The 23,461-nt window shown below is 32.9% G+C and overlaps 1 protein-coding gene across 3 annotated transcripts; it reads right to left on the bottom strand.

The window, feature by feature from the left end:
* Positions 1-7,577: 7,577 nt before the first annotated feature.
* LOC142607927 (protein MLN51 homolog) lies at positions 7,578-15,013 on the bottom strand. 3 transcript variants are annotated; one of them, XM_075779617.1, is made up of 11 exons: positions 14,306-15,013; positions 13,080-13,188; positions 12,651-12,916; positions 12,408-12,552; positions 11,756-12,314; positions 11,243-11,357; positions 10,034-10,156; positions 9,166-9,221; positions 9,019-9,064; positions 8,869-8,926; positions 7,578-7,954 (listed from the first exon to the last, which is right to left on the bottom strand). In XM_075779617.1, exons 1-10 carry the CDS (start codon positions 14,737-14,739, stop codon positions 8,890-8,892), a joined length of 1,890 nt encoding a protein of 629 aa, XP_075635732.1. In that variant the 5' UTR covers positions 14,740-15,013; the 3' UTR covers positions 7,578-7,954; positions 8,869-8,889. The 3 variants fall into 3 exon arrangements, with proteins under 3 accessions (XP_075635732.1, XP_075635714.1, XP_075635725.1); XM_075779599.1 differs by having other exon boundaries at positions 11,756-12,552; XM_075779610.1 differs by having other exon boundaries at positions 11,756-12,552; positions 14,315-15,013.
* Between the last annotated feature and the right edge of the window lie 8,448 nt (positions 15,014-23,461).

Below are 23,461 nucleotides of genomic sequence, written 5' to 3'. Positions count from 1 at the left end.
AAGCGTGATAGTATAGGGTGTAAAGTGTGCAATCGAATAGTTTATGGTGCAAAGTGTAATCTAGTGCATAGTTTAGGGTGGTAAAGTGTAATTTCTCCGAATAAAAAAAAGAAAAAAGAAAAAGGAAGGGACTGTCTGGAGACAAAATGAACTCATTTATGGTCCGTTTGGATTGAGGGAGGGGAAGGAGGAGTAGAGTAAAGTAAAGTAGATTTAGCACAAAATTAACTTATTTTTAGCCAACTCTACTCTACTCCCCCTCCATCCAAACAGGCCATTAATCTGAATTATGAAGTGACGTTCTCTAGTAACATAATGGTAAAATTATGGAAAAGACCATTGTGCATAGGGATTGAGCAGGGTAATGTTGGCTGTGTGCGGCGGTTTCAACCTCTAACTCTGCTATTACATAACCATTGATTTTTTTGGGTAAAAACAAAATTGTTTTTGTTTAGAATTTTTTAAAGGGTATGATTGTTTATTTTGGATAAAATTGGTTGATTGGGCTTCATTTTTTTTAGTCTCACTATTGATAATTTTTGTTTTTGAGCTTTTTTTAAAAAAAAAATGATATAAGTAGTGAGCTCATATGTGAACCAATAAGAATATGTTATTAAAAGAGTTTTTAAAAAAGTTTGTGAGTACAACATTACTCTTACAAGAATCAATAATATTGTTTAAGAGGAATAAAATGTAATTTTATAAAATAAAATTGTTAAAATTAGTACACATATATAATAATATTTTAAAAAAAAATTAGGGGGCAATGTCTAACAGTGGCTCCGTCCCCGTCTGTGCGTTAGAAAACTTTTTTTTTTTTTTTTTTACACAAAGAAACGTAGGAGAGAAGGGTGGCAATCCCTATACACTACCCAGCTAACATGAAAAGAAATAAACACCATCATGCTCACCAGTGGAAATTAAGAGAACTCAAACCTGAAACCAAAGTCGTATTAGCTTAAAACCTGACGACGTACCATTTTTAATTTATGAATTTTGCTAATGTGTGCTCTTAGGGCACACAATAATTTATCATTTTTGAAAAAAATTTCTTGAGAATTAAAAAAGTTTTGACAGTTTTTTCAATTTTTGAAATTTTTTTTTTCCAAAAATGAATGAGTTAAAATGTGTGAGGGCACACACTAACCGAACCCTTAATTTGTTAGAAAACATTGTAGTCATGGCTCCATGTCTCTAACAAATATACCTTACCTGCATTTGCACTCAACTTTCTTGTTGATGCCTTGATGTTGCTTTTATAAGTTCTCGTTTCACTCTTAGTAGCCAAGGGCATAACTTATCAATAAAACAATATGCCATAAAGAAAATTTTGAGAAAAATTTGTGCTCAATCAACACAAATAAATAAATAAAATATATATATATACACACACACAATGTTATTGAAATGATTAGGAATCGGTAATAAGAAATTAATGCGACTTTGAATTATGTATAGAACAGTCTTTAATCTAATAGTAATTGTCACCATTCCAAAGAGTTTGTTTCCAAGTTATAGGTGATTCATCTCCATGATACAAGAAAGCCACCCACTGTAGACAGCAATTCTGAAGATTTCTATCTTTTACAAAATAGTGTGTTTGACTCTATTTCAAGCCCTTAATTTATGGACAACGGAGAATTCCAATTGAAACATCATGATACTATATATTTGAATTACCTATTTTGTAAAAATTATGAATTCTCTGATTGCACTTTGTTAACTCATACTTCCTCGTAAAATATTTATCTTTAAAAAGTTCGTTATTTATGATTAGAAAATAACTTCACATTGCATCTCAACTAAGGGGACTAGCCTCATCACACGCACTTTGCGAGTGCGACGAAGCTTTTTTTTTTTTTTTTTTTCTTCAGTGTTGTGGGGGCTAAAAGGACCTAAGTAAGTATTTGGGCCTCGGGCTTTGTTGATGGGCGCTAGTTTGTTTTAGACTAAAAGCCTCTTAGAACTGTAACTCAGCCCATGAGTCGAGAGTCCGAGGATTTGTTCGAGGTCGAATATCTCCTCGGACAGACCCACAATGACCCTGGGATTCGCCAAAAAGATCAAGACAGAGTTACAGAAAAACCGTTGGTTAAGAGGGGGATTTAAGCACCCTCCAGACGCAACGGTGTGAGGGAAATATCTTATAAAAAGGCTGCTACCTCCACATTAAAGACCCTGCACCTATCTCTCTGGCCGCATTAATGGGGGAGTGACCCCTGAATAGTAGAAGTCAGCTTTCTTGCTATAATTTAAAGACTTCCAGAGGGTGGTGGATGGGACAGGTGGCTAATAGGGGGATTTGTGTGACACGTGGACAAAGAGGGAAGAAGAAGAAGTATTTAAGGAGGAAAGAGGGCAAAGAAAAAGAGAGAGAAATATTAAGAACTGTGGCCTTTGAGAAAAGAAAAAGACAAATAATATATAATTTGTCCTCGGCTCACGTCCGAGGAAGTTTGTTTTTCCCCGTTTGTCTTTTATTTGCAAACACTGTAATATTTTAGCATGTTCATCAAGTTTCGAATATCACTAAACTCAATTGCGAGCCCACACTCTACAAATTTCATTGTTTAAGGCTCATTGGGCCTGAGCCCACGTGTGTTTTTGGGTCCAGGCGCAATTGTGCACTTACAAGTGTCATAATTTTTCATTAATTACAATTTGAGATTTATACTTTTTTTATTAATATTAGGCATTCAGAATTACTAATACAACCAAGAGTGTCATGAAGTTAGCTTAAAAAAATGAACAAATATTACATGTTCATTTTGTAGCAAAAAAAAAAAAAAAACCAGTGTCTTTATTTTATATATATTATTTTTATTTTGAGAATCTAATTTATTTATAAGTGGATAACGCAATTTGAAAATCAACATAAGAGTGACCCTATTTTTTGTAGGGAAAAAAAAAACTCTACTTTTATTTTATATATATAATTTTTATTTTGAGAATCTAATTTATAAGTGGATAAAAAAAATTTGTTAAAAGAGGGTGGTCCTATTTTTTAAGCAATGTTTTAGTGAGAGTTGAAGTTGCATCTTTTCCCTGGATTGTCTTTAAAAAATATATATATATATATATATTGGATTGTCCTTTAGTTTTGTCTCTACTTACACATAGGGATATAGGGGCATTTTTGAACTAAAAAAATGAAGAATCCAAACAGGAGAAACTCTTTAAATAGTAGTATAAATAACACATGGTATGTTTTCATAAACTGAAATCGTGAATTAAAATCATGATTTTTGCTATTGAAAGTCTGCAACACACAAAGTGATGAAAACTCACACATCTCACACCGTGTGTCCATGCACCAACTACCAAGGGTGGCACACAGGCCTAGCGCACACGCCATGTCCAAGTGCCCAGTGGCTGAACTTTCATTTTCTCGAGGGCATCCATAAAAGTGTGTTGTTTAAAAAATAAAAATGGTGGATGTTACGGTTGTTGACGATACAAGTCATCTATACCCCTTTTTGTATTTTACTTTTCGCACTGCCAATCATAACTTATCTTTTATATAAATATATATATATATATATATATATATATATATATATTTTTTTTTTTTTTTTTCTTTTACTTTTCTTATAAAATAACTATAGTTTAAAATTTTATAAAACAAATTAGACACATGACATATCACAATTAGTGGAGCACAAAGTACATAAAAGGGCGTTTAGTTTGCTGTAATGTGCTCTTGATATGATGTACATTAAGATGATACGACATTAAGGTTTTTGGTTTATTTTATTTTTTTAACATTACCATAATATAAAATTACAAAATATATCATAGCACATTCCTAAACAATGTAATGTTATATTCTTGTATTGAGATTATATCAATGTAAGATTACAATAACATAATATTACAGTATAATGTAACATCACAACGAACCAAATAGCCCCAAATTAGAACACAAAAAGTGAAATAAAGAATTTGTATCTAGGACAAGATCACCCACCCTCATCATTTTTTTGGGAAACAACATTAATATGTGCATGGCTTTTTGTTTTTAGATAACTAGATGTGAGAAAGGGTGTGATGTTTGAACCACATGGATAAGGCATCGTATCCTCTCAACAAGAAAAATAAAAAGAAAAAGAAAGATAAGGCATCATAAAGGATATTATATAATTGCCATTGAGCGATTACCTGAACCCTTGCCTCATATTGTTATGAAATCTTAGGGTTTGTTTGTTATTATTGTTTAAATAATAGTTTTCAGTGTTTAAACTATTAGGATGTATGCCATTAAATCCTATTGTATGATGTTATTATGTATGTCGTAGTTAATGCTATTATGTATGACATTATATTATGATTGATAAAGTTGTTTTATTATTCTAAAAATAATGGTAATATGAATATTGAGACATTATCATATAGACCATGAGATGCATAGTATGTGATTTAGTCACAGAAGATATAGATCACAAGTTCTTTGTAAACTCAGAATTTTAATTCGTAATCGGTGATGAAATTGAGCATTTTATCTGCGAAGACTATAACGTATCAATTAAGATGATTTGTCTTGATCATGGAAATGAGGATTTCAAGTTGATATGTTTTCAAAGTTAAAACATATTGAACTGGACCGCTGTGAGATTTATTATTCTCTTAACGACTGTTAGGATGTGTGTCCTTAAATCCTATTATATGATATTATTATGTATGTTATAGTTAATGCTATTATGTATGACATTATATTGTGATTGATAAAATTGTTTTATTATTCTAAAAATAATGGTAACATGAATATTGAGACATTATCATATAGTCCATGAGATACATAGTATGTGATTTAGTCACAGAAGATATAGATCATAAGTTCTTTGTAAACTCAGAATTTTAGTTCGTAGTCGGTGATGAAATTGGGGCATTTAATCTGCGAAGACTATAACTTATCAACTAAGATGATTTGTCTTGATCATGGAAATGGGGATTTCTAATTGGTATGTTGATATATTTTAAGAGTCAAAACATATTGAACTGGACCGCTGTGAGATTTATTATTCTCTTAACGACTGTCAAATGAATAATAAACTCACGACTTCTATTTACATAAATTCTTAATCTTAAGAGAATAATGGACTTGATCATGAAGTGTAGGTTGTTTTGATATATCAGGAGTGAGGTCTAAAGATACGATCAAAATCTCAGTATGTTAGGCAACCACATTTAATGTTGATGGAACATATATTCTCAAGATGGTATTCATAGGGAATTCATAGTCTCTTAACGGAGATACAAAATATTCTTTTAAGATAAGTTTAATGGGTTTGGTTGTTCAGGGTGCTAGATCTAACCACTTTAGTAAGGAGTTACTACGAATAACTTAATGATCAAGTCTATATTCATGATTCATGATTAACTTAATGATGAATAACTTAAATGATTAAACTGTGTACTCAAGGAATTAAGATGTAGTAATCTACAAAATGACAGTCTATATTCATGATTTTGTATTACTACGAATATTTTATGAAGAAGTTGCATGTATTATAAAGTCTTGGAATATAATTTATAAATAAGGCTTAGAGTGCAACTATATTTATATAGTGACATTAAATATAGTAAATGATAACTTTGAACTTGTCAAGAGTTGATAGAAAAGCCTAAGGCCCATTGAAGTTAGTGTCTTATTGGTCACTTTTGGTCCCACTCCAAGCCACACACTTAAGCCCAATTAGAAAGGCCCAAAAAGCCAGCCCAATTAGATAATCAGTTAGATACAAAAGGAGAAACATACAAAAATTTTAAAAAATGAACAACACTCTTGTGAAATGGTGTATGTGTGAGTATAAGCCACTCTTTCTAATTCTCCCTTGAAAAACTAATTGAGAGATCACACTTCTTAGGTGTTAGTAGAATTAGAGTGAAGATTAAAAGTGTTCCCAAATGCTTCTGATCTTTGTTTTTGAAATTCACCACATCAAGGTATGTTCTCTTGTTCTTAAATTCTAAAACTTACATAGTACATGTTATCAATTGCAAATGAAGTAAATCCGTTATTTTTCTGTTACGTATATTTTATATGCGATACAAACATGTTTTTATCCAACATAAACAACATTACACATATTTTCATACACTTTTTCACTCACACATATTTCCAAAAAATACAAACAACATTATTAGAAATCTCTTACGGCTTAGTATCAAGAAGAGTATTTCCATTGTTATAATTGAATATCTAGAAACAAATCTACCATAAGACCAATGATACCATCAACAAATACAAATCATTTATCACCTTTTGTGTTTTACTTTATGATCCACCAATTATAATTTGTCTTGTATTCTTTTCATTTTCCTTCTAAAATAACTAAAATTTAAAATATAAAACCATAACAACCTGTATTCTGTGGGACTCCAAATTTACCATACACCCCATTAGAAAAAGACAACAGTTTACAAAATCATACTTTATTTTTACGGTTAACTTCAAATTGACAAGATTAAGTTAACGGCTCAAACTAAAAGCAATAAACCCTAGTTGTGGGGGTTTTAGCGGTCAAGCCCCTGATTCACGTCTCTTTTAGCACTTTAGTTTAAGTCATGCAAGACTTGTTAGCATTGGGGCCATAGGCTAATGAGGGAATCATGTGGCATACCTTGCTAAAAGTGGAAAATGACTTGCGCCCACAATCCTACCTTTTCATTTTTTATTTTTAAAAAAAAAAAAACCATAAAGTGGCAATAGCTTGATATAACTCTATATAATTTTTCATCAAAATTTTTTTTTCCATTCATATAAGTAATAAAATAATAACTTGTGAGTTATGACAACAATCTTAGTAACTACAAATGTAGTCTAGAATATATAAACCACTCCTATTGTATAAAATAATATTGTACATTTCCTCAAAGAATATCTAATTTTGTCAAGAGTCTTGTAGATCAATTTGCACTGCATTAACTAAGACATATAAGATTTAAATTTCTCATCCTCAACTATCGAATTAAATCAAATTAAGAAGAAGAGAAATTCTATGATGTTTAGCGGAATTTGTCCCATGAGAATATTTTTCTAGTAACCGCCATTGTCATTACGTCTCTAACTTAACCCTATTGGGATTCTAATTTCTAATTATAGTTCAGTCTGAATTTGGACAGCACACTAATCACACATCAAAACTTAAGTACTGAAAGCAAACAGAAAATAGTGCATAATGCTTCTGTAAGCAGTGTATATATATATATATATTGGAAAAAAACCGGTATTATCATCATGCATAATGTAGCACCCCGCCATGTTGATAAAAACTAAAAAGAATGAAGACAACCAGATACCATTGTTCAATAGAAGTCGGTAGATTAAATAACTAATATTTAAGAGCTAAAGTATCCGACAATCTGGCCCAAGAAAATTACGATTTAATCGAACTTCACTTATTATCATTATTTTTAATGTATCACACGGTTTATTCATCCCCTAGTCCCATATGGCCATATCTAATAAAGTTGATAGCAAGCTGGATTATCTACCCATGCCATCTCAAATATTAACAAATATAACTTAGCCACATTCATGCACAAGCTTCACACTCAAATGTCAAAAAATCATACTTTTTGCATATATGAATCTTAAGCACCAAAACAAAATATTAATGCGGTGACAGCATCAGCAAGTTCTAACGCAATTTCAAGTATCAATTGTATAGTCTGCTCTTTTTCTCTCTTTTCTAAATTCCAATACGCTTTCATATCAATCTGGGGGCAAAAGGGTGAAGGAGATCTTACAAAGGGAATAAGCGCTAAAGCAGAATCATAATTTTGCACATAGTCCAAATCTTTCCAAGCATTTTTAGGCCTTAAATCCATATTCGCTGTACAGGGAATACTAACCCAAGGATTTGCCACGTATATATGAAGATAAAGTTGCTCACCAATTCAACAATGGTTCAACTCAATTAAGTGCATCATGGTGTAGGCATTTCTTGTAGAGCTGCATGAACAGAATAATAAAGCTTCAGGCATATGGATTGATATTTGAGTATAGGGCAAAATCTGAAAACTCTACAATTAAAAAGTTCATAGAAATCCAAAATTCAGCAATCAAGAGTTGACGTAGTTAATAGCAGGTTTCAAATAATGAAGCCCTTATAATAGGTTACCAAGCATCCAAGTCCAGAACCTTATGATATTGTTTCTTAAAAAGGAGATGGTGCACAAGAACATTTTGAGGTGTAAATACACTGATGTTGAGCACTTGAGCCATGTCAAATGTCTCATTCTAATAAATTGTACACACGCGTTAAATCTATCAATTTTGAAAAAGCAATTATGCATTGATATTGACCTGCAGTGTTAATGGAAAACTGCTATTAAAAATTTGAACCAAGATATTTGCAGGGAAGTATTGTGATAACACTAGCCCAAAGCAGTTGGCTATAAAATTATAGGCCTAGAGACAGCCAAATTGGTGTAAAATTAACATACAAATCCTAACCATAGGATTAAAAATAAAAGAATCAAAGAATATATGGAAGAGAAAGAAATGACCAACCATCAACACAAGAGAAGCAAATTAGAAAAAACTCATTTGCACAAAAATGTATTCATCAACACAGCACCATAACAAAAACAAACTATTTAGAACATGCTTTATAAATAGTTTCAATGGTTTAACATGTACATATAGGAAATTTCCTATAGAAGGATCAGACAAGGGACCTTAGAACAAAATGCTCACCTAAAATAGTTGAAAATAAACCACAACTTGTAGCAACCAGAATTAAATATGGATGGAGATCAAGAAGAACAGGGAGGGTCTGACACATCAGAAATTATAAGATCCTAGAAATTGACCGAAATCAATCAGTTCAATAGTAAAATCACAAAATTTATCATCTTACTGACCTGATTCTCAAACAATCTACTTTATTCTCTTTCCTCGTTAAAGTTCATCTCTGAATATCTGTTTGAAAGATTAAAAAAATAATAATAAGGCACACTGTAACAAATGTCTGCTTGCTCAGGCACACTTGAACAGATACAGAGTCAACTTGCCTCCGAGGTTTGAAGTGTCGCTTAGAAGGTTCATCACTCAAATTTTCTGCAGTTAAACTTTTTGATATCATCCAAGAGAAGACAAGGGTGGAGAAATCCAAGAAGCATTTTTCTGCATGACCGAAAGAAAAGCATAGCAAAACTAACCACTTCTATCTGGATGCCTATTGCCCTCACTTCGTTTGTTTGTGCCTTCTATATTTCTGCACAAAATATTAACAGCTCAGCTTCTATTTCAAATATAAATAACATATTCTCAAAAGAAGTTTATGTAGTTCAGTTAGATGGGGAAGGGTGCTTCAGAAGAATAAGGTACTCCCAATATCGCCAAAATGAAAACAGCAGATCATTAAATTGTATTGAAGACATGCAATGCAACAGTTAGGTTAAAAAGAATCCAGTAGCAAATAAACTCCAAATTCAAAACTGTCATATTTGAAGATGCAAAAATGCTTATCTTTAGCACATCATGTTGCATAAACAAAAAAAGATGTTTTATGTTTACAAACATGACAACAGTAATGCCTAATTTCAATGCAAACAATTATGCCCATGTTTTAGATAGAAAGAATATTTTTTATATCAATCACACATGAAAAAACAGCGACATTTTTTTTTATTAATTGCACAAATCCTTGTCCAAAAACCCTTTTCATTTTTAGAATGAAAACAACAATCCAAACAGCAATACTTTAAGCAGTTTTTTTGTCCTGTCCTAGATGAATATTACTTAATCCAAATTTATTACCTCATTGACTTTAATTATTCAAGCCTTCAACAACATATTTCTCATTGTGCAAATCCATGATTGCAATCAAATTGATTCAACAATGGATATATTTTGATAGTACAGATAAGTAACACGAGAACAGGTGAATCTTCAATAACAATTCAATGAGTTTCAAGCAAGAGAGAAAGAGGTTATGTGCTCGTGTGTGGATATTATGTTACAATTTTAATCTATATATTTAAAATTTAAATTCTCAGATACACGAAAGCCTGCAATGCTACTGACCTATAGACACCAACAGAAGACGATTGCCCTGGAAAATGAGCCACGTAACCATCATCAAGAGTAACATGGGGAGAATGATATGCAGCACCGATAGTTCCAGCAGAACCTGTGAGGACTGGTAACCTGGAGAGAACACCCTCAATTCTTAGGATGCTTATACTACCATGGAAAATCCAAATAATGAACATATTAAGGTAAAATACCAAAAATCAAAAAAATTATTTTGCAACTTTTTGTTCAACTCAACAAAGCTTTATAATAATTTGAAATCAACTCAGGGATCTAATTTCAAGTCTCAACAAGCTATATTTGCACATAGAATTTTCAATGACATTGATGTGGTGCTACTCTGTTAAAATGAATCAAGTTTCAAATTTTCAACTAGTTTTATCTGCAATATAAAGTTTTAGAAACATATACTATGAGCATTTTTTTCCAAGTATTAACCATATTAACTGCAGAGAAAAAAATAAATGACTTAGGCACTACCAAGTAAGATGATCAACAGCAATTTAAAAACCATGGAAGATTACTCACCATTTTTCATTATGCTATAGTATCTTTATTAGATTTATCAAAGTTTTCCCTCCTAAACTTAATTATATTTCTGATTTGCCAACCTGTTTTCTTAATTCAAAGAATCTGTCATACAATAGATGAAATGAAACATATGGACAACAATTCATTCTGCAAAAAATTATTCTTAGTCCTTAGCTAAATTCCCTTTTCTTGAGCATTTCAGAATGCTTGACAGAGATATCTCACACTGTATTGCAACATTTTTGAAACTCTCTTTGATAACAGAAGGTAACATTTGAAGCACAATATCTTAAAAATCAAATCCTACAAAGGTAATTCAATTTTTTTTCTTTTTCAAATCTTGAAATAATGTATAAACTCAAATCAGCGAGTAATCAAAGCAAGACTCATTGTTTTGTTATCTTATAAGAGGGGCTGTTCACCAAGTCACACCCACCATCATCACATGCAAATTATTGCTGGAATAACTGGGAATGGCTTTCTTATAATTTTATATCAAGAAGTATAATTAATAACAGAACTTCTGAATGATTATTGCTCAGTCAACAAAAACCCCAAATTCAACAAATTAGTTATTCAAAGGTCCACCTTCCAAGGGCCTCAACATGTTTGAGGCAACAACAAAGAAACTCTTGAGGAATCACATTTGTAATAAGATAATAAACATACCATGTAATCTCAGAATTTCCAAATCCAACTTGGGATTGACCAACATATCCAGGGAAAGCCATACAAACAGCAGGATCACCAAGACCACCATGATGCAGACCCCCAAATTGCAGACCTGCATTTCCAAACAGTATAACTCAGAATATGAAAATCCATGATAACTATTAACTACTACAGAAACGTTGCCACTATCCAATGGTAGCTATATACACAGAGGCAACTCTCTCTCTCTCCCTGCACAACTGCACCTACGAAGGAGTGTGCTGCCCACTACTGACAATGAAATAAATAAATAAATAAATAAATATATATATATATATATATTTACAGTTAAATGATTATATCAGAATACCAGGCAGGTACCAACCAAAGTTTTACCAGTAGTAGAATACAATAAGGCTCCATGACAATACTAACTCTTATGGCTGCAACTATGATAAGAAGACTCAACACCTCTCCTTTTGCAAGGAGGGCAGGAAACAGAAAAAAGAAAGAACAACAAAAGTGATATACCAGGCAGAAGTGATGGATTGGCAGCATTGTTATGATGAGCAATAGTTCCATCATATTGAAAGGAACCTCTTTTGCTTGCTTGAACTGCACTGCTTTCTTTTCCAACCAACGCAACTTTTGTTTTACTTGATTTTGGTAGAGAATCCAACATTACTGGTTTAGATGAATATGGTGACCAAGACTCAGATGATTGTTGAGATCTATTTCCAGGATGCAACTGCTGAGTATAAAGTTGTACAGGAGGTTGAACTGTGCTTTCAGTGGACCTTTGTTGAACAACAAGGGGCTGTGCTCGCAGATGATCTCTATTAACTTGATTAGAAGATGGGTTTGACTGATGAGAATTCTTTTTTGAGAGAGAGAAACTGCTTCTCTGACCCTTCAGCTGGGGAGATTCAACCATATATTTTGCGCAGGCCGTTGGAGACTGCAAATGCAGATTGGTCAAATAATTCTCCACAACTGTCTGAGAGGAATCCTCTATGGAAAGCTTATCCCAGTCAAAAGAATCAGCTAAAGTTTTCCCTTGCAGAAATGTATTGGAACATTTAGTTTCATCCTGTGGCACAAAAGTTGGATGATGTCTATTGGTTCTTCCATGTTGTGCATTTATTTTCTGTTTCAAAGACTCCTCACGACTAGAAGAACTCACAATGGTAAACAAAAGAGAAGCAGAACCCAAAGATGATGCAGAAATAAGATTCTTTGAGGCAAGTGAATCAGCCTGAATATTTGAAGGCTGTGAAAACATTCTGGCTGAATTCGTAACAGAAGTACTTCCTCTGAACTTTCCAGATCTAAAAGATTGAAATTAACAAAAATTAGATTTAACAATAACTTTCAGTGAAAGGAGGATTTTGAATTTAAATTTATTTACTTCAAAATTTCAATTTACCTTTCATACTTTGTTGGAGGGACTACATCACTGCTCTTCATTAAAGGTTTAGACCTTATAGCCCCTCTTCCCCCAACAATTCCTATATAGTTTCTCCACAAATCAGGTCTATACCTAACAGGCCCCCTCCCCCTTACAATTCTTAATGAATCATCTTGATTTACAAAGTTATCATGGGGTCTAGACTGGTTAGCTCTTATGTACCCACGGCCTTTGCCTTGATCCTTTATGTGTCCTTGCTGATGACCTTTAGGAATCCAACTACCCTGAAAATATTGTAGAGGAGGTATCATCGCGGCATCTTCATAAGTGTAACTAATTTAGTGAACAACACAAATTTAATGTGTGTGTGCGTGTTAATATCCCAAACCCAGATTGTATAGAATCAGGATTGAAAAAAAATAAAAAATAAATAAAAAATCATTCAACATGAAGTTCCTTAACGCGCGTTTCTGGCAGAGTCATCTGTTCAAACTTGTCGTGCTTCCACTGCCGTTCAACTTGAGGCTTCCACAAGTCCACCCTACCAGGAGTACTCCTGAATCAAACAAAACTATGTTTCAACCATATATTGAACAAGGAAGCGAAAAAAGAAAAAAAAAATTTGGGGTAGGGGGGGGGGTGTGTTGAGATAATTAGAAAAGAAAAATGTGAGATATGGAGACAAATCATGTGCATTCCTGCATCTCATACAATATCTGATGTGTCTACCTCTGTATTTTATAGAATGATTCCTATTATTCTTATTGCAGTCAACATTTACAACCAAATAAGTTACAAAACTCGAACATTGTATGGGGAAAAAATAAAACAAATGTGCTTATCTCATTGTTCAAGGAATACAGGATTAAAAAATACATCAGTAAAAGAGGCATACATGTCAAAGCAATGCCAAAGGCACAACCTTATTAACCATTAAGTTTAACAGGTCACTTCACATAAAAGCAGATCATCTTACTCCAAAAAATCCACATGGCCGCCTTTAAAAATTTCCAAAATCATATTCGATGAGAGAAAACTCAGGGCCAACAACATCGTAAATTTCATCAACTTAAGAAAGTGAGGCGGAACGTATAAACAAATGACAAAAAAATTGCACTGCAACTGAATATAAGTAGTGCTCCAGCCTTTGGCCAGACTATTCCACTCCCAGCTAAGACACCTGAAAACTCCATGGACTGATAGTGTGGTGGATGAAACTTGGGACCTCCGGATTGACAAACCCCAAGTCTTTCGAGTCCACCACCCACGTGTCCTCAAAGGAACAGGCTGTCGCGTCCATTAACTTAAGTGAACACATTATTATATCACAATTACTTAATTAGACGCATTAACTGCTTTCTCATCAGTGCAATCAGCAATCCCTTGTATCACAACACTATATGTATGCATATAATTTGGAAATTAGGAAGGAAAAAAAAACTCCAAATTACCAATAATGATAAAATTTATAATTACTTGTAAGGCTGTAACGATTCCAATACCTTCAAATAGAGTGTTCAAAAGTCTAAGTCTAAACCCTACTACAACCACCACCACCACCAACAACAACAACTCTGTATCAACCAGAGTAAAAGTAGAAGATCCAAATAATGAAATAACACTAACATAAAATTACATGCACAAATATTCATAATATTCGAAGTAAAGATTACTTGGAGTACCAATGGTGGCCACGGCGTTTGCTTCTAAACCTATCGTCGTGCATGTAAAACTTTCCCACTCTCGGAACATCAAGAACCTCCTCTCTTTCCTGGTTCACAACCACCACCTCCGAAACCCTATCTTCACCTCCATCACCAACACTACCTTGCGCTTCACGCTCCTCCACCTCAACTTCTTCCATTTCTTCTCCAACCTCGTCTCCATAAGACTCTTGGTCATAGTACTCTGGAGCTCCATCAAGACCGTCCGATTCGTCTTCGCCGCCACTCCTAACCACCCGAAACCTCTCTATACCTTCCTTCTCGCTCTCATCTTCGTCACTCGCTTCTCTTCTCCGCGCTGCCCACTGCAACGCCGCCTCCGAATCGCTCTCGTACTCTGCTTCCTCTTCTTCTTGCACTTTCTTTTCTTCCATATCCGCCATTGATTCCTATTTCTAAATTCCAAGTCTCTAATCAAACCCTAAAAAATTCCAAGAATCCATTTCCAAAACACACAGTATTTAGTTTTCCCTCGCTTCTTAGTTAAAGCAATTTTTGAATTTCCACGAGTTTTTAGAGCAGACGCAGAGAGGTTGGTTAAAGCTCACTAAAGAGTGAGTTTTTTTGTGTTTTTCTTGTTTGGTTCTTGATTTGCTGTTACTGTGCAGAGCTTGTTTACGAAGGAAGCGAAGGGCGCGAGAGTTTCAGTATTTTATTTTTGTCTGTTGCTGACCGGAGAGAAATGAATCTCTGCTGCGCCGTATAAATGTACAATGAGTTCGGTTTTGGCAACAACTAAAAAAGTGCTTGCCAGCTCAGCGTTTACGAGGAGATTCTAGGCCCATCAAAATCTTAATGGGTCCCATACTCCCATTTGTTTTTATTTTGCCGTACGCCCAATTGTACGTACAGTTTTTTTTTTTTTTTTTTAATCAACAATATTGGGTATTACGTGTATACGGGGGATTTGGGCCAAACAAGTGGAGAGGGGAGAGAGTCCGCTGGCCCGGAAGTTGCAACAATACTGCGAAGTCTGTAATTATAGGGCAGTTGAGTAGTGTAACTAAAATAATAGTTTTTAGTGTTTAAATATTACACGTATTTTTATATATTTTTTTATTTATACGTATTTTTAACAAATACAAACAGCGTTATTTGAACAACATTACCAAACAGGCTCTATATTTCATCTAGAGTTGTCCAACCATCAGCCCGTGAGCCGAACCGTAGTTCAACCTATCCAACTAATGGCGGATGGTGGTGGGTCTTTGCCGAGAAAAATCCAACAATCATGGATTGAGTGGCGGTTCTCATTATGTGAAACCAACTCCAACAAATCCAATTGAAAACCACTATTAAACATAGTTCATCATGCTCCGTCGATATATTGGTTTCTTTGATAGATGTGACGAGATTTTAGCCTAATCCAATAAAATCTTGATCAATTCTTGCAAGATCTTGACCAAAGACAGCAAGATCCATCAAATCTCCACTAGAAGTAGCCATAATCAATGACATCTCAACAAGATCCGATGGTTTTGACCGATCCACCTTATGGAATAACAAAGACATGGAAATCAAAGACCTATATACCCATGGTTGGCAACAGGTGGCGTGATTCCAAACCCAATTTTGTTTGATTGAATGGTAATTTCACCCTCAATTGACTTGAATCAACTCATATACACCCCTAATTTCCCCATTAAGTTTTTTTTTTTTTTTTGGGTATAGTATTGTACAAACTATTAAGGTATTATATCATTTAAATTTTAAAATGATGTGAGATTAAATGAAATTTTAAAATTAATAAAAGTTAATTTGAATTATAAAACAAATCAATTGTAAATATACAATCATGTTTCAACTATAATAATGTTTGGTTCACGTATGTTACATGTTATACGTTGGAAAACGTAATGGGGACAAATAGGTTACTATCATTTCATGGTGCTCCTTTAATTTGTTAAGTAAGCAAATACTAAGAATCTTACATTCACGTATTATAACATTAGTGTCTGTTTGGATATCATGCATTTTTCAGTATTTTATTTGCATAGTATTTATCTAAATATCTAATTTTTGACAACTCTTATCTTAAATGTATAACAACAATTTTTTTTTTTTTAAGGTTAGATTATTTATTTAAAAATTTTAGGTAAAAAAGCAAAACACAAGTTTAGTCTTTACCCAAAAGGGCAAAGTATTCCATTTCTTTGCCTCAGGTTAAGGGATGGAGAGACGATATAGTATCTTCAATTCTGTTTATAAAAACTTCTCTCATTGGAAAGTAAAAGAAACTAACTCATGTTTCCTCGCATTAAATTCAAACCTCTCAGATTTTTGCTTCAAATTGTAGTAGGGGATTTAGTTTTCTTTGCTCTTCTCACTATCCTTCTTCCCTTCCCCTTCATTTTTTTTTCCTTATTATCTTCCCCTATTTTCCATTTTTCCCTTTATGTTTCTGCCCAATATTAATTTCTTATTCTAATCCAACATGGACGCTTCTATGGAGGAATTATGGAAAAAATTTCACCTATCTAATGAAGAAAAAGGTGTTATTGGCTGTTAGTTCTCATGAAGTGGCTCTATTCAAACAACAAGCTAGTTGAGTCTCTTGTTCAAATTACAAACCAACAAAGATTTCAATCAGTAGGCTTTTAAATCTACTCTTCAACAACTTTGGTGTTGATCTCATGGTGTGACCATCAAAGAAGTTTGGGAATAATTTATTTCTAGTTATCTTCGTCAAGGAGGAGAACATTATTGAAGTTCAAGATAAAAGCCCCTGGTCTTTTGATAAAATACTTATTTTATTGAAGTGTTTCAATGGTGATCTCAACCCTAATAATGTTACCTTTCAACGCTCTTTTTTTTGGATTCACGTTTTCAATGTTCCTATCAAAAGTATAAACAAAACTATTGGTACCCATATAGCTAATGAGATTGGTAATCCTCTTATGGTTGATGCTCCTAAGAGCGGTTTAGTTTGGAGTCCCTTTCTTCGGATTAGGGTGGACATTGACATTATAAAACCTCTAATGAGAGGTAAAATGGTACATATTGCAAATGTAGAAGAATGTTGGTTTTCTTCAAATATGAAAAATTAAATATCTTTTGCTATTGATGTGGTATACTCAGCCATCAAGATTGTGAATGTCGAAAAATAAAAATATATATATATATATATATATTTTTTTTTTACAATTGATAATGATTTTCAATTGGTCCATGGCTTCGTGCTATGGCTCAAAATTTTGGTCAAAAAAAGAGCAATTTAAGTCCATCTAGAGAAAGATAGGAAGATGATGTTGAAGTTCATTGTCTCCGAGGAAGAAGCGGGTGATTCATCTCAAACTTGTTACCCACTAGAAGCTCCTCCTCTAGCCATAATATTATCCCACCAAAATCCAATTTATCTGGTAATTCTATCATTTCTTCAAATTCAAAAGCCCATCTATTGGATAATATTTTCATAGCCATTTTGAATTCTCTTAATGACCCTTTTGTGACCTTACCTGATAAGTCCAAACTGTCTATTGATAAAGTGTTTTAAAATTAGCTATAGTAGTGACAGAATGAGAGAAGTCTCAGTGTTTGATGTTTACCCAACAATTAACAGATGAAACAACTATTTCAGAAATTCCTCTCGTAAATAATGCATCTTGTGACTTCTGTGATTAGGATAAGTTGAAGGTACTTGAAGGAAATTTAATTTATGATTTAGATATGGATAAGCAGAAGGTTGTTAAGGGGGATTTAAATTTTGATATAGAGTTGGAGACTATTCCAAATATCTCAGTGGGTTTCTCAGGCCATACTAAATATTCATTTCGATCTTGGAAACGTCTTGTACATAAATCCAACAATCCTTCTACTCTGGAAATCTCCAAGACTATATTTTCTCCCACTAAATTTTCCTCTAAGGCTGTTGATAGTATCTTTTTACCATTGGAAATTCCAACTCATAAGAAACAAGCAATTGATAAAGAAAATCTGTTACTTTCTCATTCCACTTATAGGGTTCTTCTTTAGCCCCATCCCCCAACATGAAAATATTAGCCTTAGTTGCCGAGGGCTTGGGATCCTAGAAGCAATATTCATTGTTTAGAGAGTAAAGAAGGTCCCAAAGTCCTCTTTCTTTTTGAAACTTGGTTTGATATTGATGGTTTTGCAAATTTGGGTTTGACAAAAGGATTGCAATCTTACATGTTCAAGTGAAGAAGGAATTGAATCCCCTTTGCATTGATGCTTTTGTGTTGTGGGTGACTTTTCAATTTTGTCTAAGCACTTGTTTCTCTAACGCTCTTTGTTTCGATGTAAAATATTTTCAAATGTAAAATATTTTACATGTAAACATTTTCAGGAAATAATTTTCAAGTGTTTGGATTGAGCTCAATACTAGAAAATGCAAATACAAACCAACAACCACCAACCACCATAAACCCAATCACCACAGTCATCACCAGCCACCTAAATCACAACCAGAGAGAAAGAATCAACAAAAGCCAGCCAGTCACCGCAGCCCACTTAGCCACCACTACCCACAAACCCAACCAGTCCGCACTGCAACCCCCAAGCCATCCCAAAACCCCAGATCGTGAAGGAACGAAAAACCCAGATCGGCGATTCTAGATCAGAGATCTTAGCAGCTGTGTTTCTAGATTTGAAACTGGATCCAAGCAACGAGCAACAGAGCGGCAGTGATAGCGACCTCGGGCCTCTCGTGGCGACCTCTTCGACGACAAAACAAGTCGAGATTTGATGGTGGTGCCACCAGAATGGAGGCAAAGAGCAGCAAAGGGTGCTTATTGAGTGGAGAGGAGTGGCGTGCTGGTGCTGGTTTGGGCAAGTGTGAGAGTGGATCGGTAAAGTAGGAGAAAGAGGGATAAAGCGTCAGGTGTGAGGCTGTGCGATTTTTGTAAAATGTTTTACACTTGTTTTTTTTGTAAAATATTTTACAAGTTTTTAAGCGCAAATTTTAGTCAAAGGAAAATATTTTACAACTTTGACTATATTTTACATGCAATCAAACACTTGAAAATAGGAAAATATTTTACGAAAAATATTTTACATCGAAACAAACAGAGCGTAAAAACACTGTTAAAAGTAATTTTGCTGAGCTTGTTGATTTTCTGGATTTTGATAGAATTTGTTCTTTTGAAGTAGTTTGGATTCTTGAAGACGTTAAACTTATTTGTGATAGTTTTGATTTTATTTCTTTTATTAGTATACCTTTACGATAAAATCATGTTACTCTAACTTTAGCTAGTGTTGCAAAAGATAAAAAGGAGGTTATTATTTGGTTAGAAAAATCTCTATTTTTTCTCTTTCTCATTGTACAATGTAATTCTATATAAATAAAGTTTATTATCGTTTATGCGGGAAAAAAATAGGTTTAGGGATAGAGTGGCTCTTACAAAACCACCAAAAAGAAGTAGAAGAAGAAGGGTTAAGGGATACAAAAGGGTTTGATTCTTCTTCTTTTTTTGTGGTGATTTGGTTGTGTTTTCTTTCTTGATCTCAAATTCTCAATTAATTATGTCTATCCATGCAAAAAATACTAGAGTGTTCCATTAATTATATTCAAATGAAAATGTTCTAGCTACAAGTGCTTTTATTATAAAGAAAATTACAAAATACGATAATAGTTAATTCAAAAACATATTTTTTTTTCTAATTTTAAGTTTAATTATGCAGTTAAAACTTGTGGTATCCTAATATTAACTAATTTTCCAAATGTTTAAAATAAATTTTAAATCAATAAAATAAATAAAACATATCAACAACAAAAATAGATAAGTCTCTAATTACTAGTCCCATGTTAGGACTAAGTATCCGTTCGAGACCTGCTTATTTTGCTGAAACTGAAAATTTTTTGCTGAAAGTACTGTAGATAAAAGTAAAAATTAGTTGAAATTATACGGTGAGACTCATAAATAGTACCAAAAAGTGAAGTAGGACCCCATAAATAGTAACAAAAATAAACTGAATAATAAAATAAGTTAGCAAAAATAATCCATACTAAACACACACTAAATAAATAAAAAAACTAAAATGCACTTTTTTAACTTTGATTTGAGTACTTCACAATTGTATAACCATTATTTTTCTTGAATATAAATATAAATTGACTTTTTGGTCTCTTTTGAGTTAATAACACGACTCTTGTCCAGTACTTTTGTACAGTGAACTAAATACCATGGTTTTAAAAACCGAACCGGGCATCAAACAGTTTTTTTTTTTTAATTTATGGTTCAACTCCGATTTTTAACTAGTTTTGGGTGTTTTAACCGGATTGGACTAGCATCCAGTTCCCAGTTGAACCTACTAGACCAGCCAATCTGGTTCGATTTTTAAAACTATGCTAAATACAGAGTCAACACATGGCCATTTTTTAACACATGTCATGCGCATGTTACTTTTAAATTTGAATGCACGAAGTTGTAAGACCATGTATGGAGGCAAATAAGTGCCCAATGCCGGAAGGTTGGGGAAGTTGGTGACTTGATGACGTGTGTCTTGATGTATGTAAATTCTTTAATATGAAAAAAAAAAAATTCAAATAATTCTCTCTAATGGGACAAAATATCTTTCCTTCTCATCTTAAATGATTTATTATTTTTAGTTTCTAAATGAATGCCGGTATGTTGCTCTGAACATTGTACCAATCCCTTGAATCATGTACCACTGGGTATCAATATCATCACTCTGAGAACAATGTGCTCTTTCTAGCCTATCAACCCCATGTGGCCTATCTCCCCAATAAATGTGCAGATCAAATCAGAATTAAAAAAAAAGAAAAAGATTTTAATTGCACAATCGTAATATTAAAATAGAAAAAATATTTCTAATCAATTCTGAGCATAAAAGAAACCATAAATTAAAATATAAAAAATCCAATATGAATTAATATAACATAATAAAGACAAAAACTAATGACTTCTGTTGAATTGGAACTTTATATATAGATACTAAACATGGATACATCGAACGCATCTTTTAAAAAAATAATAATGAAATTGAACACATCTTTTAAAAAAAAAATAATGAAATTGAACACATCTTAAGCTTTAAAGGCGAGAACATAAAATATATTTTGAAAAAAAACTAGCAAGAACAAAAAGGAATGTATATACATATTAGTGGTTGGGAACCATTAGAATTTAGAAGACCATAGCTAATAGCCAGCTGTTTTACTACGTACAAGACAGCTTTAGTTTTCCTTGTCGGTGATTGAAGCCAGTTCAGAAACTCGGAATTAAAGAATGACCAGTAGTTTAACTAAGCTGACCTTTTACATTCACATCAGGTGTCCCTGATAGTGATCTTAACAGTCATTTATACATTAATGTGTGTTTAATTAATTTGGGAGTTTATGGAGGCTGGGTACGTAGAACTAGAATCTCCAATCTTGTGCTCCATTATTATAGTTTTGAAATACTACAACTTGGGGGCTTGGGGCCTTAGATTTGAAATATTGTTGTTGTTTTCTTTAAATAAAAGTTATGAAGAAATACTGTTGTTTCTAAGGAATAAGGATCAAGTCAAGCAGAAACTAAAATTAAAAAAAAAAAAGATATTAGGTCTAGAATTTATATATTGAGTGATTAGATTAAGTAATTGTGTGATGCAAGATAGGCCAGATTTTTAATGAAATATGTGTAAAGGTTAGATTGATAAGCATGAAAACATTGACGTGCTTATAATTTATAAAAACCTTCTGATTAGTCCGTGGTGGTCAAATGTAAATTCAACATTTTTTTTTGCTGAATAAATTTAAGTTTAAATTCAACATTTCATTAAGAAAATTCGCCCTATGCATGATTACGTGTATCCTTTAACAAGTGATTACAGATTACTAGTCAACTTTCAAGTTGGGCATGGTGGCTTTTCAAATAAATTTACGGTCACCTACTGTCATGGTCATATATATGGTCGGTCTCAGAGCGTCCCTACTGTAATTATATGGATTCTGTCCGTTTCAAACTTAAATTATATGGATTCAAGTTGGCTGGTTTTTTTTTCTTTTCTTTTTATAACATTTTTCTTCTTAAATTGTTAATGCCAAAACTTTGTTTATTAGCAAAAAATAGATATGTAACTCTTATTTTATTTTGTGTCAATAATTTAGCTAGGTTTTTTGCTAAAATTATAATAAAGGATTCTTATATTTCAAAAAAAAAAAATGAAGTTTTAAAAAATCACGCTTATCTAGGCCTTTTTTTCAATATAATGATTAGAGTCTGTCTTTTTGTCTTTTCTTTTTTTCCTTTTTTTCCAATGTGGCAAAAGCTAGGTAGCATAGATGTCACGTGGACAATGGATGTTGGTTTGGTATTCCTATCAAACAAATTCATTACAAAAAAAAAAAAAAAAAGTTCCCATCAAACAAAAATAAGGAGGTAATTAATGAATTAATGATGGAACTACGAATATTGACAAGCAGTATCTACTAGTATCTAGAATTAGCAAAAAAAAGTCTACTAGTATCTAGAAGCATTCCCGTATTATTACCTTAAAGGTACGGAGAAGGCAAGCCATCTAAAGAAGAATTTTCATGGCGACAAGAAAAAGAATTTGACTACCATTTTCAGTCAAAAAAGAAGAAGAAGTCGAAGAAGAAGAAGAATTTTCATGGCAACAAGAATATTGTCAATAAAAGAATTTGACGACTAAAGGGTGAGATGGATCACATGTTTAATTAAATTCTTTCAAAACGTGGACCGAAGAGAACAATAACAAAATTGTTGCAAGTACTTTCTATTTATTCAGCCTACAAATAACTAAGTACATTATATTTATTGTTATGAAATGATAAACGCAAAACCATGAGTTGATAGGAATTAGGGGATTTTACGTTACCTCAAGTTTAATGTTTTACCTTCTCAAAAAAAAAAGTTTAATGTTTTAAGTTAAACCAGGAAGATGCTGATATTTCATAGAGTCTAAAGTAAATACTAAATAAAATAATGTAGTAAGATCTTTTTTTTTTTCATTTAGTTCGTGAAATGGAAATGGACCATTTTCCATTAAGACTTAATTTTTTTGGTAAATCTAATAATATATAATGTCACAATATTATAATAATAATTGAAGGGGTGTAAACTAACAATTTCATGAAAATTAAACATTCATGATGAAATGCACCACGTTTAATTGCTTTGA

The sequence above is a fragment of the Castanea sativa genome, chromosome 1 (genome assembly GCF_040712315.1).
Source record: "Castanea sativa cultivar Marrone di Chiusa Pesio chromosome 1, ASM4071231v1".
Classification (NCBI taxonomy): domain Eukaryota; kingdom Viridiplantae; phylum Streptophyta; class Magnoliopsida; order Fagales; family Fagaceae; genus Castanea; species Castanea sativa.
The sequence above is the reverse complement of the archived record's forward strand: the minus strand, read 5'-3'. Positions and strand labels throughout refer to the sequence as shown.